General features: G+C 37.8%; 1 protein-coding gene across 1 annotated transcript in view; it reads left to right on the forward strand.

Annotated features, from left to right (window-relative positions):
- The window catches only part of LOC117403160 (gamma-2-syntrophin-like), a 97,965-nt gene that overhangs the window by 13,467 nt on the left and 59,510 nt on the right, over nucleotides 1–24,988 (forward strand). The window contains exons 3-6 of the mRNA XM_034921452.2: nucleotides 3,404–3,460; nucleotides 3,575–3,632; nucleotides 8,180–8,223; nucleotides 12,192–12,233. Coding sequence (XP_034777343.1) covers nucleotides 3,404–3,460; nucleotides 3,575–3,632; nucleotides 8,180–8,223; nucleotides 12,192–12,233 — 201 coding nt within the window. The remainder of the gene's footprint in view (nucleotides 1–3,403; nucleotides 3,461–3,574; nucleotides 3,633–8,179; nucleotides 8,224–12,191; nucleotides 12,234–24,988) is intronic.

Raw genomic sequence — 24,988 nt, forward strand, 5'->3', positions numbered from 1 at the left:
CAGAGAACAAAGGAAAACTAAATTGGAGCCATGAATTGGCAGTATCTGCACCCAATACATTACATAAACTCTTTGCACTGGGCCCTGTGCTAGTGGGTGTCACTTTATGTTAATTAAGGCTATGCTAATATTGTGTGTATTGGGCATTGCATCAAAAAGGATGTTTACAACGACTTCGTAAGATTGTAGAACAATATAACAGAAATGTTCCCATTTTACCTAATTGTGGCCACCCGTGTTTGTAGCAGATGTAACTGGATTGTTCTAATTGTCTCTGCATTTATTTTGCATCTCCAAAGATGGTTAAATGCAATTATTTGTTAAATGTTTCCATTAAGATTCCCTCATAGCACAAAAGAGGCTTGTTAATGTACTGTGCTAAAGTTGTGCCAATAGGCTATAGCTATTAATTCCATTGAAGTTGAAAAAAATTATAAATGTGTTTTGTGCAGTTACCCTTCCTCACTCAGCAATGCAATCAGTATTAGTATTCACTGTTTCACTGTAATATGAATTCCAAGTTAAAACAAAATACAAGACAATTATTGACTACTATAACTATAAGAGAAGTAGTTTTCTATTACAATACTTTTCAACAGTGGGATTCGATGCTATGAATCATAATCTTAAAAACGTAAATGTAGGCTGTATTGATTGAACTAGATGGAGAGTTTGATTTGCTGCTGAGATTTCAGTGGTTTAACAGAATAATCTGTTTTGAGATTATTCAGAGAATAAAATAAAATGTGAAATTCCTGAGAATGTACATGGCTAATCACTAATGCTCTGTGCCCTTTTCCTTGGTTAACATTTTTTTTTTATGCTTTTTGTTTCATTGTCCTTTGCATCATTTGTTCCGCAGTTGTGCGATAATTATTTCTTAACACAAGATTTGGAATGGGATTAGAGAACATAAGGAAGTGTATTTCTGTCTCTATGATTCTATGATTCTTCAATTTGTCCCTGGAATTCGACACATTTTGACCCATGGAATGAAGTCAGTCAAATAAAACTGGCCCTGGTTTACAGGCATTCCAAGGTTGGAACGTGCATATCCAAAATCTGACTGCATGATAACATCAAAGATCTAAAAAAAAGAATATTTCAATCTTGGTGCCAACAGTCGTTGAAAACATAGCTACTGTTATGCAGTTGTGCAGTCGTTTGTCTCATTGAAAGTTTTCTTAATATTAAAGCATTAACTATTACAATAATTAGACAACTGCTTACATGTGTAAGGAGGCTGTGTGGTCCAGTGGTTAAAGAAACAGGCTTGTAACCAGGAGGTGAGACGTAGTTGTAAGTGACTCTGCAGCTGATGCATAATTCACACACCCTACTCTCTGTAAATCGCCTTGGATAAAGGCGTCTGCTAAATAAACAAATAATAATGTATAAGGTTTTTTTTGTTTTTTTTAAATAGTGACAATGAATGCAGGGTTTTCTAAATAAGCCTGCGATCGGCACAATCCACCAGCTAATATTATATTTGCGCCAGCTACTTTATTAAATAGTATTAAGATTATTTTTGGGTATTATCATTCAGTCAAATTTTTGTCGTATTATTTTACTGTAAGGTTATATATAGTACATAATAGCTATATACACCAAAAAAAAAAAAAAAAAAAGCGATTTCCTTTTGTTGTGATATTGTAAAAAATATGTACCCAGGTGCATGTGAGAGATATTGGGGGTTCATGTATAGAGGATGTACGTCTTTAAGAAGAAAGGCATGATGGGATATCAGCTGAACACTTGTCAGCTGACATACAAATGCTTAAGTGTAGAGGTGTGGATTCTTACACTCCGGTTTCATGCAACAGTTATGATGGTGACCAAACGTATGAGTACTATTGTCTAAAAAAAAAATGGTTAAAATTAACAGTTGCATTAAAAAAAATGTAGAACAGCGGAAAAAAAAAATCGACGTGCATTAACAAAATGCCCTGAAAACTTTACATAACATATGAAGCAATAAGCTCAATAATTAAGCTAAAAAGGAAGTGAAAAGATTACCGTTTTTATCTTTTTGTGAACTCCAATAAACCTACATTATCTTTCCTCAGTCCAACTGTAGAGTGCCTAAACAAGCACGGTAATTTACCATAACAAAAAACAGTAATGAAAAAGAATGTAGAACATAAAAAAGAGCAACCAGATACAGTCAACGAAAGACAACGCATTATTCAAATTCTTTGTTGTTTTATATATTTAAGGTAAGGCAAGTTTATTTTTCTGTTAAAAGTGCTCCCGGCTATAATGTTCTGTCGCCTGGCTGTACAGAATTCCTGGGGAGAACCCTGATTCTGAACACAAACACCAAAACAAGATTTCACAGATCATGTTTTTTTGGATGTGAACACATGCAGTACAAAATGGCAACGCAAACTATTGGCTTATTCAATAAGTTTAATGTTTTTTTTAATGTATTTTATTATTGTATTGTATTTCTCTCAATTCATTTAACCAGGGCTTAAGTGTTTGTTCTTGAGCTGAATTAACTCAAATACTTTAAAACCTAATGGATAGTTGTAGGTGAAAAGGGAGCATATTTAAGCTATAAATATGTTTCATGACTGTCAAAAACAAATTCTCTGTGATACTCCTGTACTGTATAGAAAATTACATGGATAGGTAAAGAGAGGCAGATACATATCATGTTTTCAGGAACAGGATGGATATAAAAATTACTTGATTATGTTTATGTATCTGGTAAATTTATATAAGGAGGTAGAAATCAAAGTGGACGACCTTCATTTTGCTATACTGATATTGGTGAAACCCATAATGCTACGTTTATGATTTTAAGGTTCTTATTAGCACAAGGTGATTACTGATAATAAACAGATCATAATTTGTAATGCAATTAAAAAGACTTTTTAATTCACTATTCAAAACACAGTAAACATACACAAGCCTCGTGGACATACAGTGTTGTTCCTTTTACAGTGCGTCTTTCTTTCTTACTTACTGGCTATACTGCACCCCAAGAACATTTTGTCTTCCTTTCTTTGTTCACTGTCAATGCACTGCTACTCTGATGGTAGGCCTAAATCTAATTTGCTCTTACTGACTCGATCACAGTCAAAGGCCCTTTTCTGCTGTGGTGCAGATCTTTTACACCTTCTTTAACTGACTGACCCTGAAAAGGAAACCAAACGTTGATGTATACGTAGGCCAAAGGCTCAAAACTAAACAAAACCCTTGATCCACTACACAAGATTTTTGCAAAATACAAAACAGCCCAGTTTGATTTTAACCTCCTCATATATTGGTATGCAGTGTGTAGATCCAAGGTGGTGTTCATTACCTTGTCTTGAAACATATTAGTGTTTTATCAAGCTAAATTACAGTTGCACTTTTCTGTTTTCACCTAAATATAGTATTGTGCAATTTTTTAAAGCACAGAACTGTTACGCTTCGACGACAAGCTGTTGGGGGATTGGGACTGAGCATAAAAGTAAGTATACCTTTTTACTTATGTATTTTAAAGTGATTTTTGATGTTGGCTTTTAATTTCCATATTTTAACTGAATAATAAATCTTTTTATTTATTTATTTTTATTTTTTTTAGGGGGGTGCTGAGCATAAAGTGCCTGTGGTCATATCAAAAATATTTAAAGATCAAGTAGGTAAGATGATCTTTCTTTAATATTTATAATATAAATAAAGAATCTATTACTATAGGTACTGTATTAAAATAACAAAATACAGTGTAAAAACTTTAAGACCCCAAAACAACTCTAAAGTTTGTTATTCTTAGTTTAATTCCTAAACATATGAATCCCCTGCTTCATTATTATAGCACAATTATTAAAGTGTGAATAAGCATCAAAGAGAGCAGCTTTAATGTTTCAACGGGCATCCATGTAAGATGAACTCCCTTAGAAATTACTTAATTTCAAGTAAATTACATACAGCACCACCCACATTTAATCACACACATTTAAACAAGAAGCCTTCAGAAAAAAGGCAGTCCAACTTGAATTGCTTAAATGTGTCTACATACAACAAAAGGAACTTGGAGGATGTGGTTTTTCATTAAATGACTATACCATAAAATATCAGAATGACAACAATGTAACAACTTCAAAATTACAACCATCAAACCTATAAGCTGACCAGACAGGCACACCACGTTAAACCAGAAACAGGTCTCTGGTCACTGTAAATAACATGAGATGCCTGTTAAACACAACTCTTTTTGCTTGGATTCATATTATTATACCTTAGATAAATGTGTAGATCTTTTATGAATACAATATTTCCAGTCCTGGTGTATTTGTAACTTTGAGGTTCTATTGTTTTTACAAAGGTTCATTTGAGTTGGGCAAGTGTTTCTGAAAAAACACCCTTCAATAGCCCACCTGATCAAAGGTCAGAACTCATGAAAAAATAAGTTAGATCTTCATCTGTCGCCCCAAGGAACCCCAAAGAAAGCCATTCAACATTATATCATAATCAGTAAGATACTTTATTGGTAAAATGTATGGTCCGGAAATGCCCATATGCCCATAGTTAAACAGTTTTTAATAAGAAATGCAAATAACCATGTGGGAGGGTGTGGGAATTCACTGGACACAAGATAGAAATATATTTGGAAATGCCACTTGGCGCACAGATTTATTTATGCCACAAGGTGGCACTGTAGCACTAGCTCCTGAGCACAACCAAACACCAGCAATGGTAAAAGGTAAAAATCTATTACGCATTATAAAGAAAAATATTGAAAGGGCATTGTGGAAGGCCTCTAAATGACACACAGAGAGTTCAGTTTCAGGTGAAGGGGTAACCAAAGTTTATTTACAACCAAACAAACCAAAAAAATACTGGTTTAAATTAAATGGTTACTGCCCCTTTTAAATACAGACAAAAGTATTAGAACCGAGTTCTGGTCGGTGACAGGATGCAGGATCCTTGCTGCCCACAGGTATTTGCTTTGAGATTTTCTGAAGCAATATATACCTGCTTAGGCTGCAGGAGATAAAAACAGAAAAATTTACTTCATTAGTCAAGACATACGTGGCTGTGCTTACCCGGTCCCAGGAACACTGCCCCAACTGGTGGAGAGGCTGCCCCTTTTGCCAGTTCACGGGACGGGAGCCAGGCTCCTGTAGAGATGTCGGACCTAGAGTTATCGGGGCCCTGAAAACATATAAGAGAGGGCTCCTCCATTGTCAGGGTCCTGAAAACATATAAGAGGAGTCCCTCCGTTATCGGGGCCCACCAGACACACAGAGGTTTGAGGACCTAAAAGGAAGAAATTAAATTGAACTCTGGCTCGTTGAGAGCTGCCCTCGATGAGGTAAATTATAGACTTCCAAAGCTGGGGCGGAGACGCACCCCCAGTGAACTTGAAACAAGAAGATTGCTCCGTGTTACAAAGGAAGAGATCCTTCCGCGAGGTTAGTTAGAATAAGCTTAGATCTTCGGGTTGCGAGGCGAGTGATAGTGCATGAGATGCTAAAAGGTTGGGTTTGGCCGGGGGTCCCCTCTGACTCACTGAGAGAACCTCCCTTGTGTAGGTAAAGGAAGTATTGCTTGCACAAAGGTCGGGGAAGTGCGACTCACTAACCCCCCAGAGGAGACCGATGCAAAGGTGGTTGAGTTTATAGAGGAGGAGGAGGGAGGAGGAGGAAACTGTACAGTGTGACTAATGTTTTAAATAGGTAGATTTTGATTGATTGGAGATCAAAGGATGGGGAGTAGCCTATCTTCCGCCCCCTGAACCACACTTATAGGTTAACATAGTCTGATGGATGCACAGGTTCCTCCTGTTTCCCCCTGCTGGTGGAAGGTTAACTTTTCAGTGCAGGGATTCCATCTACCCTGTCACAGGCATATAGTTTTAATAACCAAAGCCTTAAAAACATGTTATCTCACATCAGCTCAAGTCCCTTATGTCCTGCCTTGATCTTTTTGTTTTCTGGATTTCATTTTTACTTTTACTCAGAAGAAAAAAAAAAACTTTTAACAACAGTGGTTGAAATTCTCCAAGCTTTTTACTTCAAATTGTAATCATTATTGTATTGTATATTTTTCACTGTATATACTAATAAGAAACAACGTAGTACTATGTACATGATCTAAATTAAATTGATGTATTTCTGGTTTATTGGGTGTGTTTTACGTTAATGAAAAAAATACGCTGATGACAGTTAGGAGGGAAAAGCTTTGTGAATTTAGCTTTGCGTGTCTGAACAATCTCTACCTACACAGAGAATACCTTATAAAACAAGCACCAAATTCAGCCAAACTGCAGGATCTGAAATCAGGATGGAGAGCTGTTGCATTGCTTCATAAAAACTGACTGCGTATTTAAACAAAAAATAAAAAAACACAACCTTGGTTCAGATTTTAAGGATATGGTATAGAAGTTAAATACAGTACAGTAATTGCAAACACCAGTTGTTTTTTTTATATAATGCAGTGAACAGTTTTGTTTAGGTTGACTGAGATAAGTGACTTGGTTGACTGCATGACTGCCTCCTTGACCAGGTTCAACTTGTTCTGAAAAGGGACATAGGTAGCCCGTTTGGAAGAACTAAATGTAAAGGTGCAAAGCACTATTATTGTACTAGGGAAACAGTGATTTCAAACGTTAGCCTTACTTACCAAAGTAAAGTGTATAAAACGTTTAAGTAAGCACTTATATTTTTAGTTTTTTGTATTTTTGTATTTTGTTTTTTCTCTGTAGGAAAATAAATTCAAACTGCGGTATGAAACAAAAATACCTTGAATATCTGAAAAAAAAACATATGAAAAATTCACTCAGCAGTAATATGATTTTCCAGCTAATTTGCAGCTTCAAAAGACAAATTATAGGAATGCCTGGGGTGTGGAGTAAGAATGACTGCACAGCATGTCGTGGAGTATTGCTTTCTTATTGCGTTTATGAAACTGCTGGTTTCCAATGGGGTCTTGGTTTGACTAGATTTTATATCTGACTTGTAATGAAATAGTGGTTGAGTTGGGATTGGTAGCCAGTATCTTGTCAACCATTAAATCACACTTTCATCATTTTTATAACTCTAGTTATTATAGCTATAGTTATCTTGGATCTCTGTCGCTATTAGTCATTGTTAGTCCTTGCAACACTATCAGTCACAGAACTTTGTTGGTTTGTCTGCAGTCTCTGGCATATGAGAAATTAGCCTGTTCCATGTATGTTATGTACCATGTATGGTAAACAGTTTCAAATCTAATTTTAGTAACCAAAAATGTTCATAGTCCAAAGCTATCTGATTCAATTCTTTTTTGTGTATGAAGAAACCAGATTGAGACTTGAAGTAAACTTAATTAATTGCTGCAAAACGAATGGTAGTTTGTTGTTGTTATTTAAAATGAGATACTTACAATATGTGCAGGTGTAAATCAAATATGGGACGCGATCTGGGATAATATTTTAGTACAGTTATACTGATTTATTTAACTTTTGTACAAATTAATTAGGATTTCTGTAAGCTTTGAATGTTATAAAAAACTTCTTTAATTAATAATTTGGAAGAGGCGCATGAAAGAAACAAATAATACTTTCTCCCATGGGCCATTATAAAGATGCAAAATATCTGTTTTGCATAATTTCAAATGAATCTGCCAAAAGACAGAGAATGCATGAGCTGGATATGCTGTATTGAGCATATTCGTGAGACTAAGGTACCACTGTAAGGATACATGCAAAGTGATTTGAGGCTGAAAACACCCATATGCTGCCAAAAACCATGTTGGCATCAAGTGGGACTATAGCGGTCACTAAAAATGTGGTATATGTAAAGAATGGTTTTCACCTGGCGTTTTGCACCCATTATCAAATGGGCTGTAAGTGTGACCACTAAATACCACGATGCACAGGCAGCGCTCATTGCGACCCTCATTATCATGATTGAAGCTCATGATTTCTGCGTGTTGAGTAATTTGCATTGCTCCTGAGTTTACGTAGGCCGCAGTGCAAAATAATTAATAATTCATAAATTGCCTGGCCGCTAGGCAATTTGGATTTTGCAGCCGCAATTGTTTGCACTGCGCCTATCCTCACATCAGCCCCTAAAAGTGTTGCTGATTGCTCATGGCATCACAGAAACCCAGTAAGACACAATTACTATTTTTGAACCACACAGATTCTGAAATTATTTTCAAACATTTACATTAACTTTTACAGTCTTTTCTGTTTGTCTTTTAGCTGATCAAACAGGAATGCTCTTTATCGGAGATGCAGTGTTACAGGTAAGAACATTATACAATTAAAAAGAGCAAATCTTTGCAAAACTGGTTCCTGTTCAGAAAGCGTTAAATGTATCTATTTATTTATTTGTTTATTTTAATTGCTTTTGTAAACGTATTCTATTGTTAGAATGATTTAATTTAGGCAGAGGATCTTTCAACTAAACAGAGTGCCATTTTCAACCATATCATATTTTATTCTCAATATCGGTATGGTTAACGTCAATGGCTTGAAAAAATTATACTCTGGTCCCTTCAACTATCGTCAGTCAGCACACAATCTGAGCAACTTTACTTTTTGTCTTTTCAATAGTCTGAATGATGACAATAGATTAAATTAAGGTTTGTTTAGAATATTGGTTTGTATCGACACTTGGCTTCATCCACACACGTTCTTCATCTTAAAAGCCTCTACTAAAACAGGTGTTAAAATTGTGTTAATGGGATCCACTATGCAGTGTTTTGGATAGGGTGTGCATTTCAACAGGTGCATAATTTGCCAAATGCTACATTTTATAGTCTGTTTCTTTTGCTGGGGAATGACTAATTAAAAGTTTAGAACTCATCCCTCACTCTCTTAGCTAGAAAATCTAATACAATACATGCAGGGGGTTTCAAGTATGTGTTTTTAGTCCATAAAATGTCAATCTTCTAAATCCTTTTTTGTTAATTTGCATATGAAACATTTTAATTAATATCTGTGTTCATACAAAACATAGCCAACTTGAATGTATTTAATAATGCATGTAGCTGATTACAGGCTTACACATTAAAAAACAAAAGACCGGAAAACAATCGCCCTTCAAAGGTGTCATTAAATAAGTCATCACTGTTCCCAATTCAATTCATTGTTGCTGTTTAAAGAGAAACATGGTGTGAATAATTTTTTAACTAATGTATTCTTCTTTAGATATAGATTGTCAGTGTGAGAGTACCCTACTATGCCCCCAAGTAACACTCTCCTATTTGATGAGGAAATACATCAGTATGAAAAACCACATAAAACAAAGGTGTTATTTCATAAATCCCCTGGGGGAAGTGTGTTGCAGGGGGAAAGTTTATTGGTTACACTGGTGTATCCACTGTATTTTGAGAGAGGACATGTTTGAGAGCTCTACAGAGGCCACAGGAGTGCTTTAAACTATTTCAATATTTTACAAAGAGCCAACCTAAAGAATAACAAGAACGGTTCAAACTGGTTAAAATAATTGTGATATTTCATACCCATACCAACTGCTCTTGAAGCTCTTGGAGAGCCAGTTTGTTGTACTTTTTTATAAGATGTATGTTTAATTCTTAAGCATGTGGCTTAAAGTATCCCTCGTTGAAATTGTTGCTATTATTTATTAATTAACATTTTGAAGGCAAAAAAGCTTTGAGCTTAACATACCAGCTTTGCCCCATTGTTCCACTTTACCCCAAAGGAAATTCATTTATTTAATGGTTTTCTTTTTTGTTATCCCTGTACATATTTTACTTTGTTTCCAAAGATTCCATTTAAAGTTTTCTTTTTGTGAAAAAATAACATAAATCATTATGTTTGCCATTGTTTGAAATTATTTTTTGTCGTGCTTGTTCTGTAAATAAAGTTGGGACTGGGAGAAAAACACTTCTTCACCACCTATCAATCTCTGTTCAGACTTTGATTGGCTTAGTGTCAAGATTCTGCTTGGCAAGAAGTATATAGCTATTTTACAAATTAAATATCAGGAAACTAGAGGTGTATTTTAACACTGTAAGGATGCAATTACAGTGTACTGTATAACAAGGTACAACATTAACATACATATTCATATGCAGGTAGTATATTGTACATTGTAGCAAAACAAAACAAAATTGTACATTTTCTCAGTAATGCACATCTATTCATTATATGTTTCAAAAGGGCAATATTGAACAAAACACATATTTTAGCAAACGTGTATTTATCTAGTCCTACTGTAGGTTAATGAAATCTCTTCTTGCAAGCCATGCTTTTAGACTGATTTCCACTTCCTGGATCATTTCACCTGGAGGGTGAAAGAGTCCACACCTCTTCACTGGCTTCTTTCCTGTCAATAGCCAAGCAGCTACTATCCATATTGACTGACATATTTTTAAAGTAACATGCTTTAACTACTGCTGGGGTGAAATGACCAAGGAAGTAAAGCAGAAACAGACATCTTGTAAGGCAAGCACACAAACTGTGAATGTTTGCTATAACATGTGTTTCTTTAAAATATGCACATTTGAGACCTGAAAAAGGTATGGTAATATCTATGGAATTATTTTGTTAGCTACAGTTACTTTAACAGAATATTTTAACGTTGCACAATGTTTATTTTTTGTGAGCAATGCTACTGTATTTGCAATATTTTGTTGGGGTGGTATGAAAGTTCTGTTTTATGTGCTGAGACACTGTACTCGCTGTGCTTCCAGTTGACTGTAACAAGGGAAAGAAGATAAGGTCTCATTGTTTAGGCAGGGCTGGGCCTAGGCATGCGTCTAGGGCCTGAACTCAAGGGGGGGGGGGGCCAAAATGGTTATGTGTTTTTTTTACATATACAGATTTGTGCCTAAACTGGAAAAAACTCACTGACATTCAAAGGGAGGCATGCATCTAAAAATCAAATTGTTCTGACAGGTATTACGCAGATTTCTGTACCCCATAGAATTCTGTATCCCCACATGATTCCATGCCTGTGCAGATGCAGTTTTTCAAAGATCGCTGGACGTGCACTGAGCCTGAGCTCCGCTGTATTGTCAAGCACTGACATTGAGTTCTGCTGCAGCTTGTAACAAGTATTGTAAACAAGACAAAACTAATTCTGTGGCAAAATAAAAGAACACATTTAACACTACTGCTTTCCAAGATATACAGTACGCTCAGCCTCCTGCTTTGCTCAATAAACAAAACCCTTGATTTAAAGTAACCTTATAAGACTTTCTTTCTTTTAAAACACATTTTCATTTTATTACATGTAAATACTGTTCAGAAACATCAAACGTTCACATCCAACGATCTTTGAAAAAAATGCAGTTATGTCGGCGTGGAATCATCAAGAGAACAGAATTCTATAGGGTACAGAAATCTATCATATGTAATACCTGAACTTACTTGTATGCCAAAACATTGGCGATTTCTCTGCTCTGGAGAAAAGGGCATTTTCTTTAATGAAGCGAGTCAAAACCCACCCGATCAACAAAAAAACAAGAAAACATTATTAACAATATTGCGACTATTGTTGAGCTACTGTTAGTGAACAAAAGTTTGAGCATTCTATATGTATTACCTTTTTTCAACTTCATATGGTGTTCCTTGTTTATTTGAACTGTTGTTTTTTTATTCAGTAACTCAGAAAAAGTCGTTGTCGAGATGTGCTACAGGATTTAACGTAGGCTTCATTTTTTTCCGGTTTTATTCTGAAATTTATTTAACACATCCCCTACAATTTTATTTTCTGTCAGATTCATTCACTTGTTCATAATAATTTAAAACTGAGAATTATATCTGTTATAAAAGGGTGGAGGGCTAGTTATAAAGGCTACAATGTATATAGAAGTGTGTGTATGAGTATATGTATATGTGTGTGACTGTTTGTTCAGGGGTGGGGGGCCCGCAAGTGTATGCTTGCCTAATCCGGCCCTGTGTTTAGGAACTACAATGTGTATATTTCCTTATCAGATTTTACGTCGTAAATTTGCAAGACAATTTTGCAGCTCACAGAGAGGTTCTCCCGGGAAAGTCTCACATAACATTGAACCAGAGATTACAAATTAACATTTCCTCCCAGAAAAAAAATATTTACATTTTATCCAATCTTGTGAGAACACTTACCAAAATAGACAATTTTACCTTTGTTGACAGTAGCAAAAAAAAACAAAAAAAAACCATTTAGTTGTTGTGGAATCTTCCATCTAAAAAAATCCTAGAAGTAATCATTAGATGTGTTTTACTTTTTTATAATTGTTTTATGTGTTTACCCATTTAGGTTAATGGAATTCATGTAGAAAACTCTACACATGAAGAAGTGGTAAGTGTGTTTAAATATTATTTTCCCTATTACATCCTTAAATAGTTAACATTGTACCAGATAAAAACTATATTCCGATATTGTGTTGGATTTGGGACCCAATTCGGATTAACCCTTTGCGCTCCATTCAATGGCCGAGTAAAGCCGAAAAAAAAAAGGGCTGTATCTCATGAATACTGATAGATCCGACACAGCATAGATGACACGGACATAAACAAACAAGATAGCTGCTTCCGCATCCAGCGCTCAAAGAACATCACAGACATTTGCAGAGCTTTTTTTTAGATGTTATAGTAATAAAATAACAACTTGGATCACATTATTGAGGAATTTGGTGATAAAATGAGTGATCAGGAGATAATTTATCGGTATGTACTGCTATTACGAGGTATGTCAAAAATATAGAGAACAAGGGGTGGGGCAGGGCTGGAGATGCAGTACTGAGTGTCCTGTTGATATGCAATGCCTTTTAAACCTGTTTTACTGTGAAAAAAAAATACTTTTAAACAGTGCGTCTAAAATAAACTGTGCGTGTGAAAATAAATCGGACCTGACACGCCTGCCACGTGCTGAATAAATGGACCTCAAAGGGTTAATGGAGCACTTGAAAAAATACATGCTGACAAAAAAAATAAATAAATAAAGGCAATTACTTTGCTACTTGCACAGCACTAGTGGTTAAAGCAGGGGTGTCAAACGCAGTTCATGGAGGGCCACCGTGTCTTCTGGTTTTAATTTCAACTTAACTCTCAATTAACTTCATTGATCTAATTATTAGTTCAACTGGACATATTTAATATTTTTACTTTTACAGTTGAAGATTTAAAAATGCAATTGATTCAAGGTATACTGCCTATAAAACATTTTGAGTACTGGGGAGAGGAGTGTTAAATTTCTCCAATTAATCAAATAATTAGACCAATTAAGTAATTAAGAGCTTGAGTGGAACGAAAGCCAGAAGACAATGTGCCCTCCATGAACTGAGTTTGACACCCCTGCTTTAACCACTAGTGCTGTGCAAGTAGCAAAGTAATTGCCTTTATTTTTTTATTTTTTTTGTTAGCATGTATTTTTTCAAGTGCTCCATTAACCCTTTGAGGTCCATTTATTCAGCGCGTGGCAGGCGCGTCAGGTCCGATTTATTTTCACATGCACATGTATTTCACGGGGCGCAAGCTAGGGCAGTGAAAGCAATTGAGAAGCTTGATAATAGGTTTGAGGTGCTTGTGCATCTTGAGATTGAAAAGAGCAGCTCATGATCAAGCAGTTTTCAGGTTTTGTGCTTGAGAGGTATCGATAGAAAAGGAGGTCCCTGACTGATGGTGAGTAGGGCTCGGCCTCAGGCTGGTTGCTTGGCAACCTTGGCGACCCGAAAACACACAATAGGCACCGTCGGGCGAGGAAGCTGGTTCTAGGTGCGATTAAGGACCTGAAAGTAAATGATAGAATGGACTCCCTGACTGGTCTGGTGCTGCCCTCTGATGAGGTGAGGCACAGGCTTCCAAAGCCAGGCACGGAGAAGCACCCGCAGGGAACCTAGAGGGAAGTAAGAAAGAAGGAGTTAGTTTAGGACTCGAGCTCTGGACACATATAGCTTGAAAGCAGAATAACCTCTCGACTGAGGTAAGATAAAGCACATGAGTTGTGAAAGAATAGAGTGTGGCCATGGGTCCCCTCTGACTCACGCGGTGAAGACCTCCCTTTGAGCGGTGAGGGTGGCTGAAGCCTCAGGAAAGTGTGATCACTAACCCCCAAAGAATGGACCACCGGCTCCCCACAGAATCCCACACTGTGAAACAAACAAAAGAGCGCATGACAACGCATGACATATATACAATATAGAAAAGACATACAAGGCAAACAGAGGGGATGGTTAGTGGAATGGCTGTGTGTTTACCTGCTGCTCAGTGAAGAGGAAAAAAACCCTTCTAATAAGGGGGAAAACCTTTGGTGGGCCCGACGATTAGGTAGCCCCCACTCCGGGCATGCTAGTGATGGATTGGTGAGCTGCTGAGATATCAGAGACAGAAGAGCGAATATATGCATTGACGGCTGAAGAAGACCAGTGACCCATGATTTTGATGAGATGGTGTGGCAAACTGGTTAACAGTGTACTGGTGCAGGTGACCAAGAAACAGACAATTATAATCCAGGTGCAATGTTGCTTAATGGGTTTGTAAATCCAGTGCCTGAAAGCAAAATAAAAAGTAAACAATAAATTATTCTAAGTAATACAGTGGCGTGTATTACTTAAATTGTAATCCCCAGGTTTGTCTCGAAATAATAGTCCAGTTCTTTATACACCCACATGAAACTCGAAATACTAAGTCTGTTAGTGAGTTTATTCGTTATACAAGTGCAGTGCTGTTCCGGGTTTGTGCTGGCCCTTGGCGACAGCTCCGGAATGTGTTAGCCGTCTACTAATAACAAGAAACAATTAGATACAAAACAAACACAATACTTTTTCCACACAAATCACAGGTCCTCCCAGGTTATTCTCTAACCAAAACGAAGGAGCAGATTAAGTTGCTACATCCCCTATTTATACCGTCACACATGACCCCTTGGCAAACGATAGCAGCCACTCCTCCAATCAGTGGCTGCCACATCATTTCCCTTCCGGGTCGATGAGTTAGTGCACCGAAGATCCGCCCCCTTTCTAGATGACCGACTTTATTTTAACCCTGTGAATGAAGTGTCAGGCCAAACAGTCCAGGGTACGCTTTTCCCGTTACTTAGCGCCCTCACAGGTGGGAGGCTAGATGAGTAGTGAACCAATGTCTTGTCATGATTGTTCGGGAAGAATTGATGAATAGAGGGTCTGCCGGAAGTAAAGGACTCTTGCAGGAAATGTACTTGAGCATGGAGGAGTAGGGACATATTGGAGAACTGATTTTTGATATTTGAATGAACGATCCTTGATAAAGCTGATCAGTTTTTGAGGAATGTAGAAGGATAATGAAATGGGAATCGGGGACCAGGGATAGGTCACTGGAACATATATCTGAAGAGGGAAAGCTGGTAGTTCTAAGCATCTGAGGAAGCCGAAGAATGCGGTGAGACAGAAAATTTCCATGACTAGATCGTTGTGGAGAATTGAAATGAATTAAAATAATAGGTCAGTTGATATGGATAGCCGAGATGGGGGGAAGCTTCTGGTGATTCCGTGGAGTGTCATACGAACTGCGGGTATGGCTAGAAGAGTTGGGGAGGGCACTGACAGGAGGCAGTACTGATATTGAATTCCAGAGATGTAGGACTTGATGGTAGCAGAAGAGAGGAGAAGAGAGTCCCGTGTGTGAACTATAAATGCAATACAGTCTTGATTGAATGGGATAGGTTGGATATTGTTTTGAACGCAGAAGAATGAAAATGATGACCATCCTGAAGAATAAGTGGCTTTTGTAGATGGGGCTAAAGCCGTGGCAATGTAGCTCCGGGCAGATTGAAGCAGACTGGAAAGGGTTGAATTCAATCCAGCAATAGGTGCTGAATCTGTGGGGTCTGAAGTGGTGTTGGTGAGGCTGAAGGAACCAGCTGGAGGAATCGGGACCTGCATGCAAGAGAGAGCATTAGCAGCATTATTATGTATGCCTGGGAGGTGGCGGGCTTGAATTTTGAGATACGGAGATCCAGATGAGGTGACAGAGTAGACTGATAATCAGGGGAGAGGATGAATGACCTTTATTGATAATATGGACTGTAGGTTTATTGTCGCTGTAGAATAAATTGATTTCCTTGCCCACTGGTGGCCCCAGAGATGCGCAGCTGTAAAGATAGGGTAGATTACTAATAGAGCTGTGGCTTTGAGGTAGAGGGATAGGTTATGAATTTCAGGGGGCCACTCGCTAGAGAACCCTTCAAATCCGAGGAATCTGCCAAATCCTGAGAGGGAAGCATCGGTAAAGAGGGCGAGATCGTGAGGAGCTGAAATGAAATCTTCATAAAATAAAGACCATTCCAATAGGTGATTAATGTGGCCCACATTTTTATATCTTTCCTGGCTTTGGAGGATATGTTAATGTAGGCATTGAGGTTCTCAACTGTGGTGGATGGGGCCAGAAGACAAGAAATGAAGGTCTTACCCTGAGGTATAATGCAAATTGCATAGTTAAAATGACTGAGGAGGGAAAGCAGGTCTTGTTTTTTTATGGAAGTTGAAATTTGGAAATGTTGATGAGAGAACGAATACGGATCAGTTTAGAGGGGGGTAGACTGGCTCCAGAGCGATTCCAAGGAGTTAAAAGGGCCCACGGTTTTGTCTTCTGATAAAGGAACACTGACTGAAGAAAAGAGAGATTTCAAATTGTTAATTGCTTGAGCTGGAGGAATCCGAAGGAGCACATATTAGAAGAAAATCATCCATAAGATGGAGCAGGAAGGGAATGTGATAGGAATTGAGAAGGATCAAGCACAGGGCTTCAGACAGAGAGTCGAATATCTTCAGGCTGCTGCAGCAGCCGAAGGTGAGTTGAGTGGCGAAGTAGAATTTGTCTTCCCAGCGGATTCCAAACAAGTGATGAAGAGAGGGATGGATTGGCATAACTTTAAAGTCATCGGGAATGTCGGCTTTGGCTAGCCAGGAACCACGACCAGCAATCTTGATGAATTTGATGGCATCTGTGAACTTGCTTTAATGGAGAGAGAATTCGTCATGAGAAATGAGAGAGTTAATACTGCTTGCTAGTAGAAGATCTATGAGGTGCTGAAAGATTGATAATTAATCGCTTCTTGCCTGAAACTTTGCAAGTGGCAATGCCTATGGAATTGATACGGTAACAAGTGAAAGGAGGTGCTGGGAATGGGCCAACCATAAAGCCTTTATTGACTTCAGCTTGAATTAGAGAGCTGGTTATCTGGGGTTCGGCGATGGCAGAACAGAGGTTTTCGCAGATGAAGGTATTTTTTAAAGCCCGGTGGAAAAACCATTCAGAAGGCCGTCGCTGAGGTACGATGTGAAGTGTTTGTTGTGTGATACTGGAGGGCGTGGGCAAGGGATGGAACGATAACTGGAGTGAATACTGAAAACATTATTGAATGTCATTTGGAAGCGACTGGGCAGATGATTTTAGAATGGGCGTCGCAGCAGAAGCTGCAGATGTGAAGGTTTTTGCACAATTTAGATTAACAGAAGTTGAATTGAAATTATTGAAGATTTGTTTGGAACCGGAAATTTTGATGGCGCGGCCATGACTGTCCTGAATGGTGGAAGATTCAGGAGGAGCTGATGGATGGATATGATTTGAAACAGAAAGGTGGGTTCTGAGTAGAGGGGGAATATTGTGTTGACCTATATGGAATGAGATGGAGGCAGCTGTCAAGCACATGTGGGTGGAATGGGCTGGAACTCTGCAGGTGTTTGCATGTAACACGCTGAATATCCTGTTGAAGAGATCGGGATAAGACCAGTCAGTGATGATGTTATCGGCAGTGAGGATTGAAGCTGCTTCAGCAGAAAAGGATTTATGGTAATCATAAAACATTGTGCCGCCATATCTGACTGATAACTCCATGACATAAAATAAATATTGATTGAGCTCCTGACGGCGATGAGGATAAGCAGAGCATTGAATGTCTCAGTAGACTGAAAATGCAAGCACAAATTCTCCAATGGTGAGGCTCTTTAGAAGGCGAGGATCGCTGGACTTGAGGGTTACTGAGACATTCCCACAGTCGACATCGCGATGATCTAAAAACTCTGATGTTGCTATTAGAATAGAAACTAAATTGACATCTTTAACTTCTATGATTTGGTCAATAATAACTGTGATGTGAGGAGATAGAGAATGGTGTTGTAGAGAAGTGACTGCATGGGAACCCGAAGCAACTGCTGAGACAAGGTTGTATTCCTGGACATTGACTGTGGGGACAGAAGCAGACCAAGCCAGAGCAGACGCTGAAGCTGGAGCTGAAATGAAAGAGGTAATGGCGGCTGGTGATGATCTTGTGTTAGTACGGTTTTCAAGGATGTTGAGGCGGGTGTTTATGGATTGGATGGAATCAACGATAGGTTGTATGAGAGCTTTCATGTCGTTGAAAATTGAATTGTGCAGATTGAGAAGGGGATCAATTGCTGGTGGGGACAGAGCGATGTTCGGAGCGGGGAAAGGGGGCCTGCTAGGAGCAGAAGATTTGATTGGGACAGGTAGGAAACTAAATAAACTTGCCATCTGATTCAGATGACAAAGAAAGTTCAGACATAGCAAAAAATAGATGTATGTTTGTATGCTTACAGAAAGCTCAGAACATAAGGGAGCGAGTGAGGATAAGATGGTACTTTAAATAGAACATAAATGTTAATTGACAGGAAAGAAAGATAGGCAGAGACCTAGCTTGCTCCCCGAGAACCCGCCTCAAGGCTAACATTTAATAAACTGAAACAAGCCTTATAAAACTGTGTTAATTCCACAAGAAAAGCTTGTTTGCACTCTTCTGTGCAATTGAGTTTGCCCTCTTCTGTAGCCTCTTGAGTACCAATCAATGGCAATTAACTTCTGCATTGACAGATTTAAAAGCTGATTGGAAGCTAATTTTCCTTTCACCAGGATGCTGACATTTTTACTGCTGTACTGCCAGATGGGGCCATAAAGTGACACAAAACATGTTGCAACTAGCAAAAGCAATTGATTCTTTACATACCTGTGATCTTACATTAGCCCATAATAAGGACCGTGATCATGTAAACAAGTTCATACTGAAGTGTCCTTCTGGGCCCATGATCGGGTAAACACGATAAAAAACGCACTTCATTTCTTTGACTTACTGGACCACCATACTTTGCAATATAGTTTTCAGATGCATATCATTGGATAGGGAAGGGATTGCATTTCACTACCTGCTTGCTTTCTTTTCATGAGACAGGCATTTCATTTTTAAAGGGCGGAGACATTTTACAGCAGCAGGCAGAAACAAAACATGACACAGGAACTTGTTTACAGCTAAGAAAAAAAATGTGACTTATAATTATATTAAAACATTAATTCTGTCTCCTGTGTTTAAACATATATGTTTTTACAACATTTGTAAATATCAAGAAACAAGAGGATATAAGCATATACTATTTCATGAACTAATGTATCAGGTATGTTTTATTTTCCTTATTACTGATAATAATGGAATGAATAACTATTATTTTATTTATAAATATTTATTTTGAGAAAATAATTGAGTACTGTCCATTATTGCTTATAAAGACCCTGAGAATAAACGTGTATTATGTTATTGCAATCACTTAGGTGAAACAATGTCTTGTAATTTGTCCAAACATCAATATTTTTCAACACAACTTTTATTTTTATTATTATTTATTTATTTCTTAGCAGACCCCCTTATCCAGGGCGACTTACAATTATTAGAAGATATCACATTATTTTTTACATACAATTACATTATTTTTACATACAATTACCCATTTATATTTATGCAGTTGGGTTTTTACTGGAGCAATCTAGGTAAAGTACCTTGCTCAAGGGTACAGCAGCAGTGTCCCCCACCTGGGATTGAACCCACGACCCTCCGGTCAAGAGTCCAGAGCCCTAACCACTACTCCACACTGCTGCCTTTTAGGAAGTATTAAGGTCCCTCGGGACATAGAATAACACATTTTATATCTGTATCTCTAAGCAGAATACATAGTAATACAAAAATACTTAACGTTTAAAAAACCTTAATATTGTGTTGAAAAAAAAAAGCGAAAAGTTTGTATGGTTTCGGAAGTACTTTATAATGTTCTGAAAAAAGGACACTAATTCCATGATGCTACTGTAAAAATAGATTTTTAGTGAATGTTTATAGGAAGAGAGTTATACAGCCAAACAAACCCTGGTCCTGAGGGAGCATCCCACTGAAAAATGCTTTGTCCTTAAAGGGTTAAGAGCTTAAAACACTGACTTAATTATCTACAGCTGAGCATACTGGGAGAATTTTAGTTTTTGTTGTTGAGTTTAATCAAATGTTAGGCCTAAATCTTGCCCAAGACTACAATCCTATAATTCGCTGCAGAGAACACGTTCCTATAGAAACGAGCAAAATGAGAATGAGGAAGTGAAATCAGAATCGTTCATAATCACAGACTTGTGTTGACAAATGCAGCAAACGAATGCTTTGTTTTGTGTTGTGTAATTAACACATTTTAATTCCATTTAATCAATACCAAACAACTTAAAACATGTTAAAGGGAATCATTTCGATTTTCTGAGTATCAGCACAGCCCTAATAACCACGTGTCATATTATGATACATATCTTTTTCACATATTCATTTTAATTCATGCTTTGTTTTTTTTTATCACAAAAACACCCCTTCCTAGTTGTGTTCTTGGTTACAGTGTTAGAGATCGCAAAGCTCCTATGCTTTAGATAATGGTCTGTCGTGGAGCTTGTGTTGTTGGCTAGTTCCGTTGTTAGCCCCTAGTTATATTTGCTTTCAGTTTAATGTGGGTGAGGTAACGAGGGAACCACACTGTATTTCCTTATCAGAGTTTACCATAGTAAATTTGCAAGATAATTTTGTGTTTTTTCCTTGCATTAACCATGGTTTGCCAACCTTTCGTATGTTTTACCATACCTCTTTCATTTCAACCTATTCCTTATTATATTTTGCTATCCTCTCACTATAGTAAACTTTTATAAGGGTTAGGTCTTTAAAGCTTACCGTTTACAAATTGTATTTTACTGTGTTAAGATGAGTGAGTTAATTTTTGCTAACCACAAAGTTATTTTTCTTGAATCTGTAATCTCTTCCAAACAATAGGAACCATGAACAACAACATCAAAGCGGTTTCTGCTGCTCAGCTGCAGCACTTAACCAAAAGAAAACCTTTTGAAAATAAATGCATCAGCAGCAAAATTTAAGTCAATATTTTTTTTTTTCAAACAAAACATATTCTAACGTTAATTAGTCACACAAATGTATTACTCATACTAGGCATCAATTCGGTTTTTTAAATTAATGATAGCAAGTACAAAAGTTAGTATGAAGACATTTCTATATAAAAAAAACACGTCTGCATCACAAAACTTAGCCCATAGAACAAATGCATTCCAGACAACTCATATAAGCGAAAAAAGCATGTATTCATGAATGTGGTAGCTTAATGCAAAAAGTCACAAATAAGTTTGTTTCAGTTATTCAGCATATTCATATATTGAACATTGGTATAGGTACCTAATTTGATTTCATTTTTTATAACCTGAAATTTCTAAAGCAAATAATAATAATATTTTTTCTTTGTAAATAATGTAAAATAATCCACATTTTTCAATTACATCAAAAAGGTTTACTCGTCTTGCAAGTCTATTTTCAATGACAGTATAGCCACTGCAGACAGTCTCTCCTGTGACATTTTTGACTGCAGGTAATTCTTTATCAAAGACGGTTTACTGAAGGATCGCTCAGCACTAGCAACTTTGGAATTGTAAGCTGTGCTTGCAGTCCAATGTGGGTGCTGGGGAATCCTCTGCTCAACTTGAAACAGAGAGTTTACATTGAAATTTCGAGTTTTTATTTGTTTTATCGCATTGGCCCTAGTGCTCTTCCGTACGGTAAATGACCAGTGTGGTATAGTGAGTTGTATTACAAATAGATACTATAGATGGCGCTGCTAACTTACAGTCTAATGTGGTAGAGAAGGAAAGAAAATCAGAATGGAAGGTAGTGTTGTTGGTGGTGCTGGATCGCCATTAAAGCCTATAGACAAACTTAATGTGTTGCTTCTTTAATACAACATATTGGCAACGAGGATGGCTCTTCTTGCACTTACACTGCCTGCTGCCTTCTTGCAAAGTCCTGGTGAGCCTACAATGCCTTTTACCTCCTGGATTCATATGTTTGAAAATTATTTACTTGCGATAAATGAAGGGGAACTCTCTGATGAAAGGAAACGCACACTGTAATACACTACCCCGGGGCTGAAGCAGAGCGTATGGTCTACACTCTTCCGCTTGCTGATGACTCATACGCTGCTGCGCCTGCTGCATTAAAATCCTTTTTCATGCCTAAATTGAACATTGCTGCCAAATGAAATACATTTCATCAACGGCCCCAGGCAAATCTACTGATCAGAACTTTGCTGCTTTGAACTTCGCTTATGTCAAGATAAAGGACTAGCTTGTGGAAAAAAATACGCATACGCAAACGCTTGCTTCTCGAACCAGATCTTACACTGCAGAAAGCAATTTGTTATTGCTGGACAGATCGAGTCAGCTTTGGTAGAAGCTAAAGCAATTACACAGGGCACTGCATCTGCTGGTCAGGCTGTGCAGTCAGTACCATCATGTTCCAGAGCGAGGCAATACAGACATGAAGTCAGAAAAAGTCAAACTTCCAGCACACCAGAGAAAGTGAAAGCTGCACGGTTTCAACAAGCAAGTCACGGTAGGACATGCTTTCGTTGTGGATCTGCAATGCACTTAGCTAGTCACCCCAAATGCCCTACTAAAGAGGCTCAATGCAGACAGTGTGGTAAGACTGCTGGACATTTTGCAAAAGTATGTTGAAGTTACTGTACCAGATGTGACTGTTTTAAGTATAAACACAGGTAACTCTACACTAATGAGTGGAAACCTGTTTTGACTTTTTGTCATTTGCCCTCCTGGGGGACAACCATGGCCCACTGCATTGATGGTAGACACAGGTTCAGCTGTTCCAGTACTTCCAGAATCAACTTGTCTAGAGTACTTTGGGAGTGTGCCTCTTTCTGACGCAAAACTACATTTAGTGACCTAATTACACAAACCAATTCCTGTGTTGGCTGCCTTCATGTACAAAAGACACACGTCCTTGAGGAGGCTGTGTGGTCCAGTGGTTAAAGAAAAGGGTTTGTAACCAAGAGGTCCCCGGTTCAAATCCCATCTCAGCCACTGACTCATTGTGTGACCCTGAGCAAGTCACTTAACCTCCTTGTGCTCCATCTTTCGGGTGAGATTTAATTGTAAGTGACTGTGCAACTGATGCATAGTTCACACACCCTAGTCTCTGTAAGTCACCTTGGATAAAGGCGTCTGCTAAATAAACACATAATAATAATAATAATAATAATAATAATAATAATAATAATAACAACACACAACCACTGCTCTGTACCTGCTGAGGTTTACATTGTGCGCTATAGTACCCCGATCCTTGGCATGGATCTCTTTGCTGCTCATCCGTATGGAGTGAGAGGTCATGGGGGGCAGCAATGAAATTATCGTTAAACAGAGAAAGGCCATTCCAGTGCTGTAAGGGTGAGATATGAAAGGATTGAATGAGACAGCGAATATGTTCCAGTTTATCGGGAGGCAGTTGGGCTTCAAATCAAATAGTATCCAAAGTTATTCCTAGGAACTCAAGAGTATGAACTGGACCGATGGTTTTCTCCTGTGAGAGGGGGACACAGACTGCTGAGAAGAGAGACATGTGTTCTAAGAGTGCTACAGCTGGAGAGGCTGATATAAGGAGAAAGTGAATGTCATTTAGATGAAAGAGGGCTGATGGAACCTGAATGAGCATTGCCACAAAACTGCACATGTAAAAAAAATGGCATCCTTTGGAAATGCAGAATGAGGAATTGAAATTAATGCACAGCTGTCTGCCATCAGAATGTTTGATGGGTCTTCCATGAGAATCATTGTAAAAAAATCAGGCAGAGATGAAGAATGAATAGGAGAAACTCCAGACGCACAATTCCTAAAAAAAACAAATAAAACAAAAGAAAAAAAAACATACAAATAAAGATATATAAATAATAATAAAAAAATAAATAAAAAAATGTTGTCGAGAGCAGCTCTGCAAATGCAAACTGAGAAGCTACTTTGGCTGAAAAAGCTTTATGATACTGATAAAAGTTATTTTTTTTTTCTTTACACAGCCGAGGATCCCAAGATTTTAGAGTAACAGACAGATCTCCACGGTCAAACACCCTGTGATCCAGAAATTCTGAGATTGCAATAAGATCGAGACCAAATTAACGTCTTTACCTTCAGTATAATAAAGTAGAATACCGTTCTGTATAATCAAAATACAATTGTTTTTTGTGTGGTCGTCAATGTGACTGCTCATGGGGCTTTTAGATATAATGTAATATATCTCCTTTATTTCTGCACTCCTGTGTTTCATGCTTTGTGAGAATATTTAATACATACGGACAGAAAGGTACACGAACGCACAGCCTCATGTGTTACATAACTGAAGAAAATTACATTTTAAAACCAAAAACCGCCAAAATGACCGCCGTGGGGCTTCTAGTGTTAATCAATGGTTCTCAGATGTCTGGCCCCAGAAAAAAAAAGACTTCCTCCTGAGCTTAAATCCACAGCCTTACATGAAGTATTCCCTATTGTCAACACAGTCTATCTTTGGGGCTCATTTTGGCAGAAAAATCTTTCTTAATCTTTTGTGATAATCAGTGATAATCAATCGGTTCATATTAATAAAGGCTGTTCCTCTTCCCCTGTAACTATGTAACTTCTTCACCAGCTAGTCTGGATTTCAGTCATTAATAATTTTATTTTGAAGCCTAACACTTTCCCGTTATTGCTAATAACACTGCTGATGCTCTTTCTCGTTAAGAAATCGTGAGATTCAGACATCCAGCTCCCTCAGCTCAACCTTTCCCTCTGCCCATTCCTTCGTTCAGCAAACTGGTTTTCAACTAAATTCATACATTTGCAATCTTCGGTCTCAGCTCATTCTAAAACGCCCCCCCAATCGTATCACCCTTATCCTTATCACCCTTTTTGGTGTAGAGCCCAATGACATCCCTCTGACCAAGTTGC

This window comes from Acipenser ruthenus, chromosome 5 (genome assembly GCF_902713425.1).
Source record: "Acipenser ruthenus chromosome 5, fAciRut3.2 maternal haplotype, whole genome shotgun sequence".
Classification (NCBI taxonomy): domain Eukaryota; kingdom Metazoa; phylum Chordata; class Actinopteri; order Acipenseriformes; family Acipenseridae; genus Acipenser; species Acipenser ruthenus.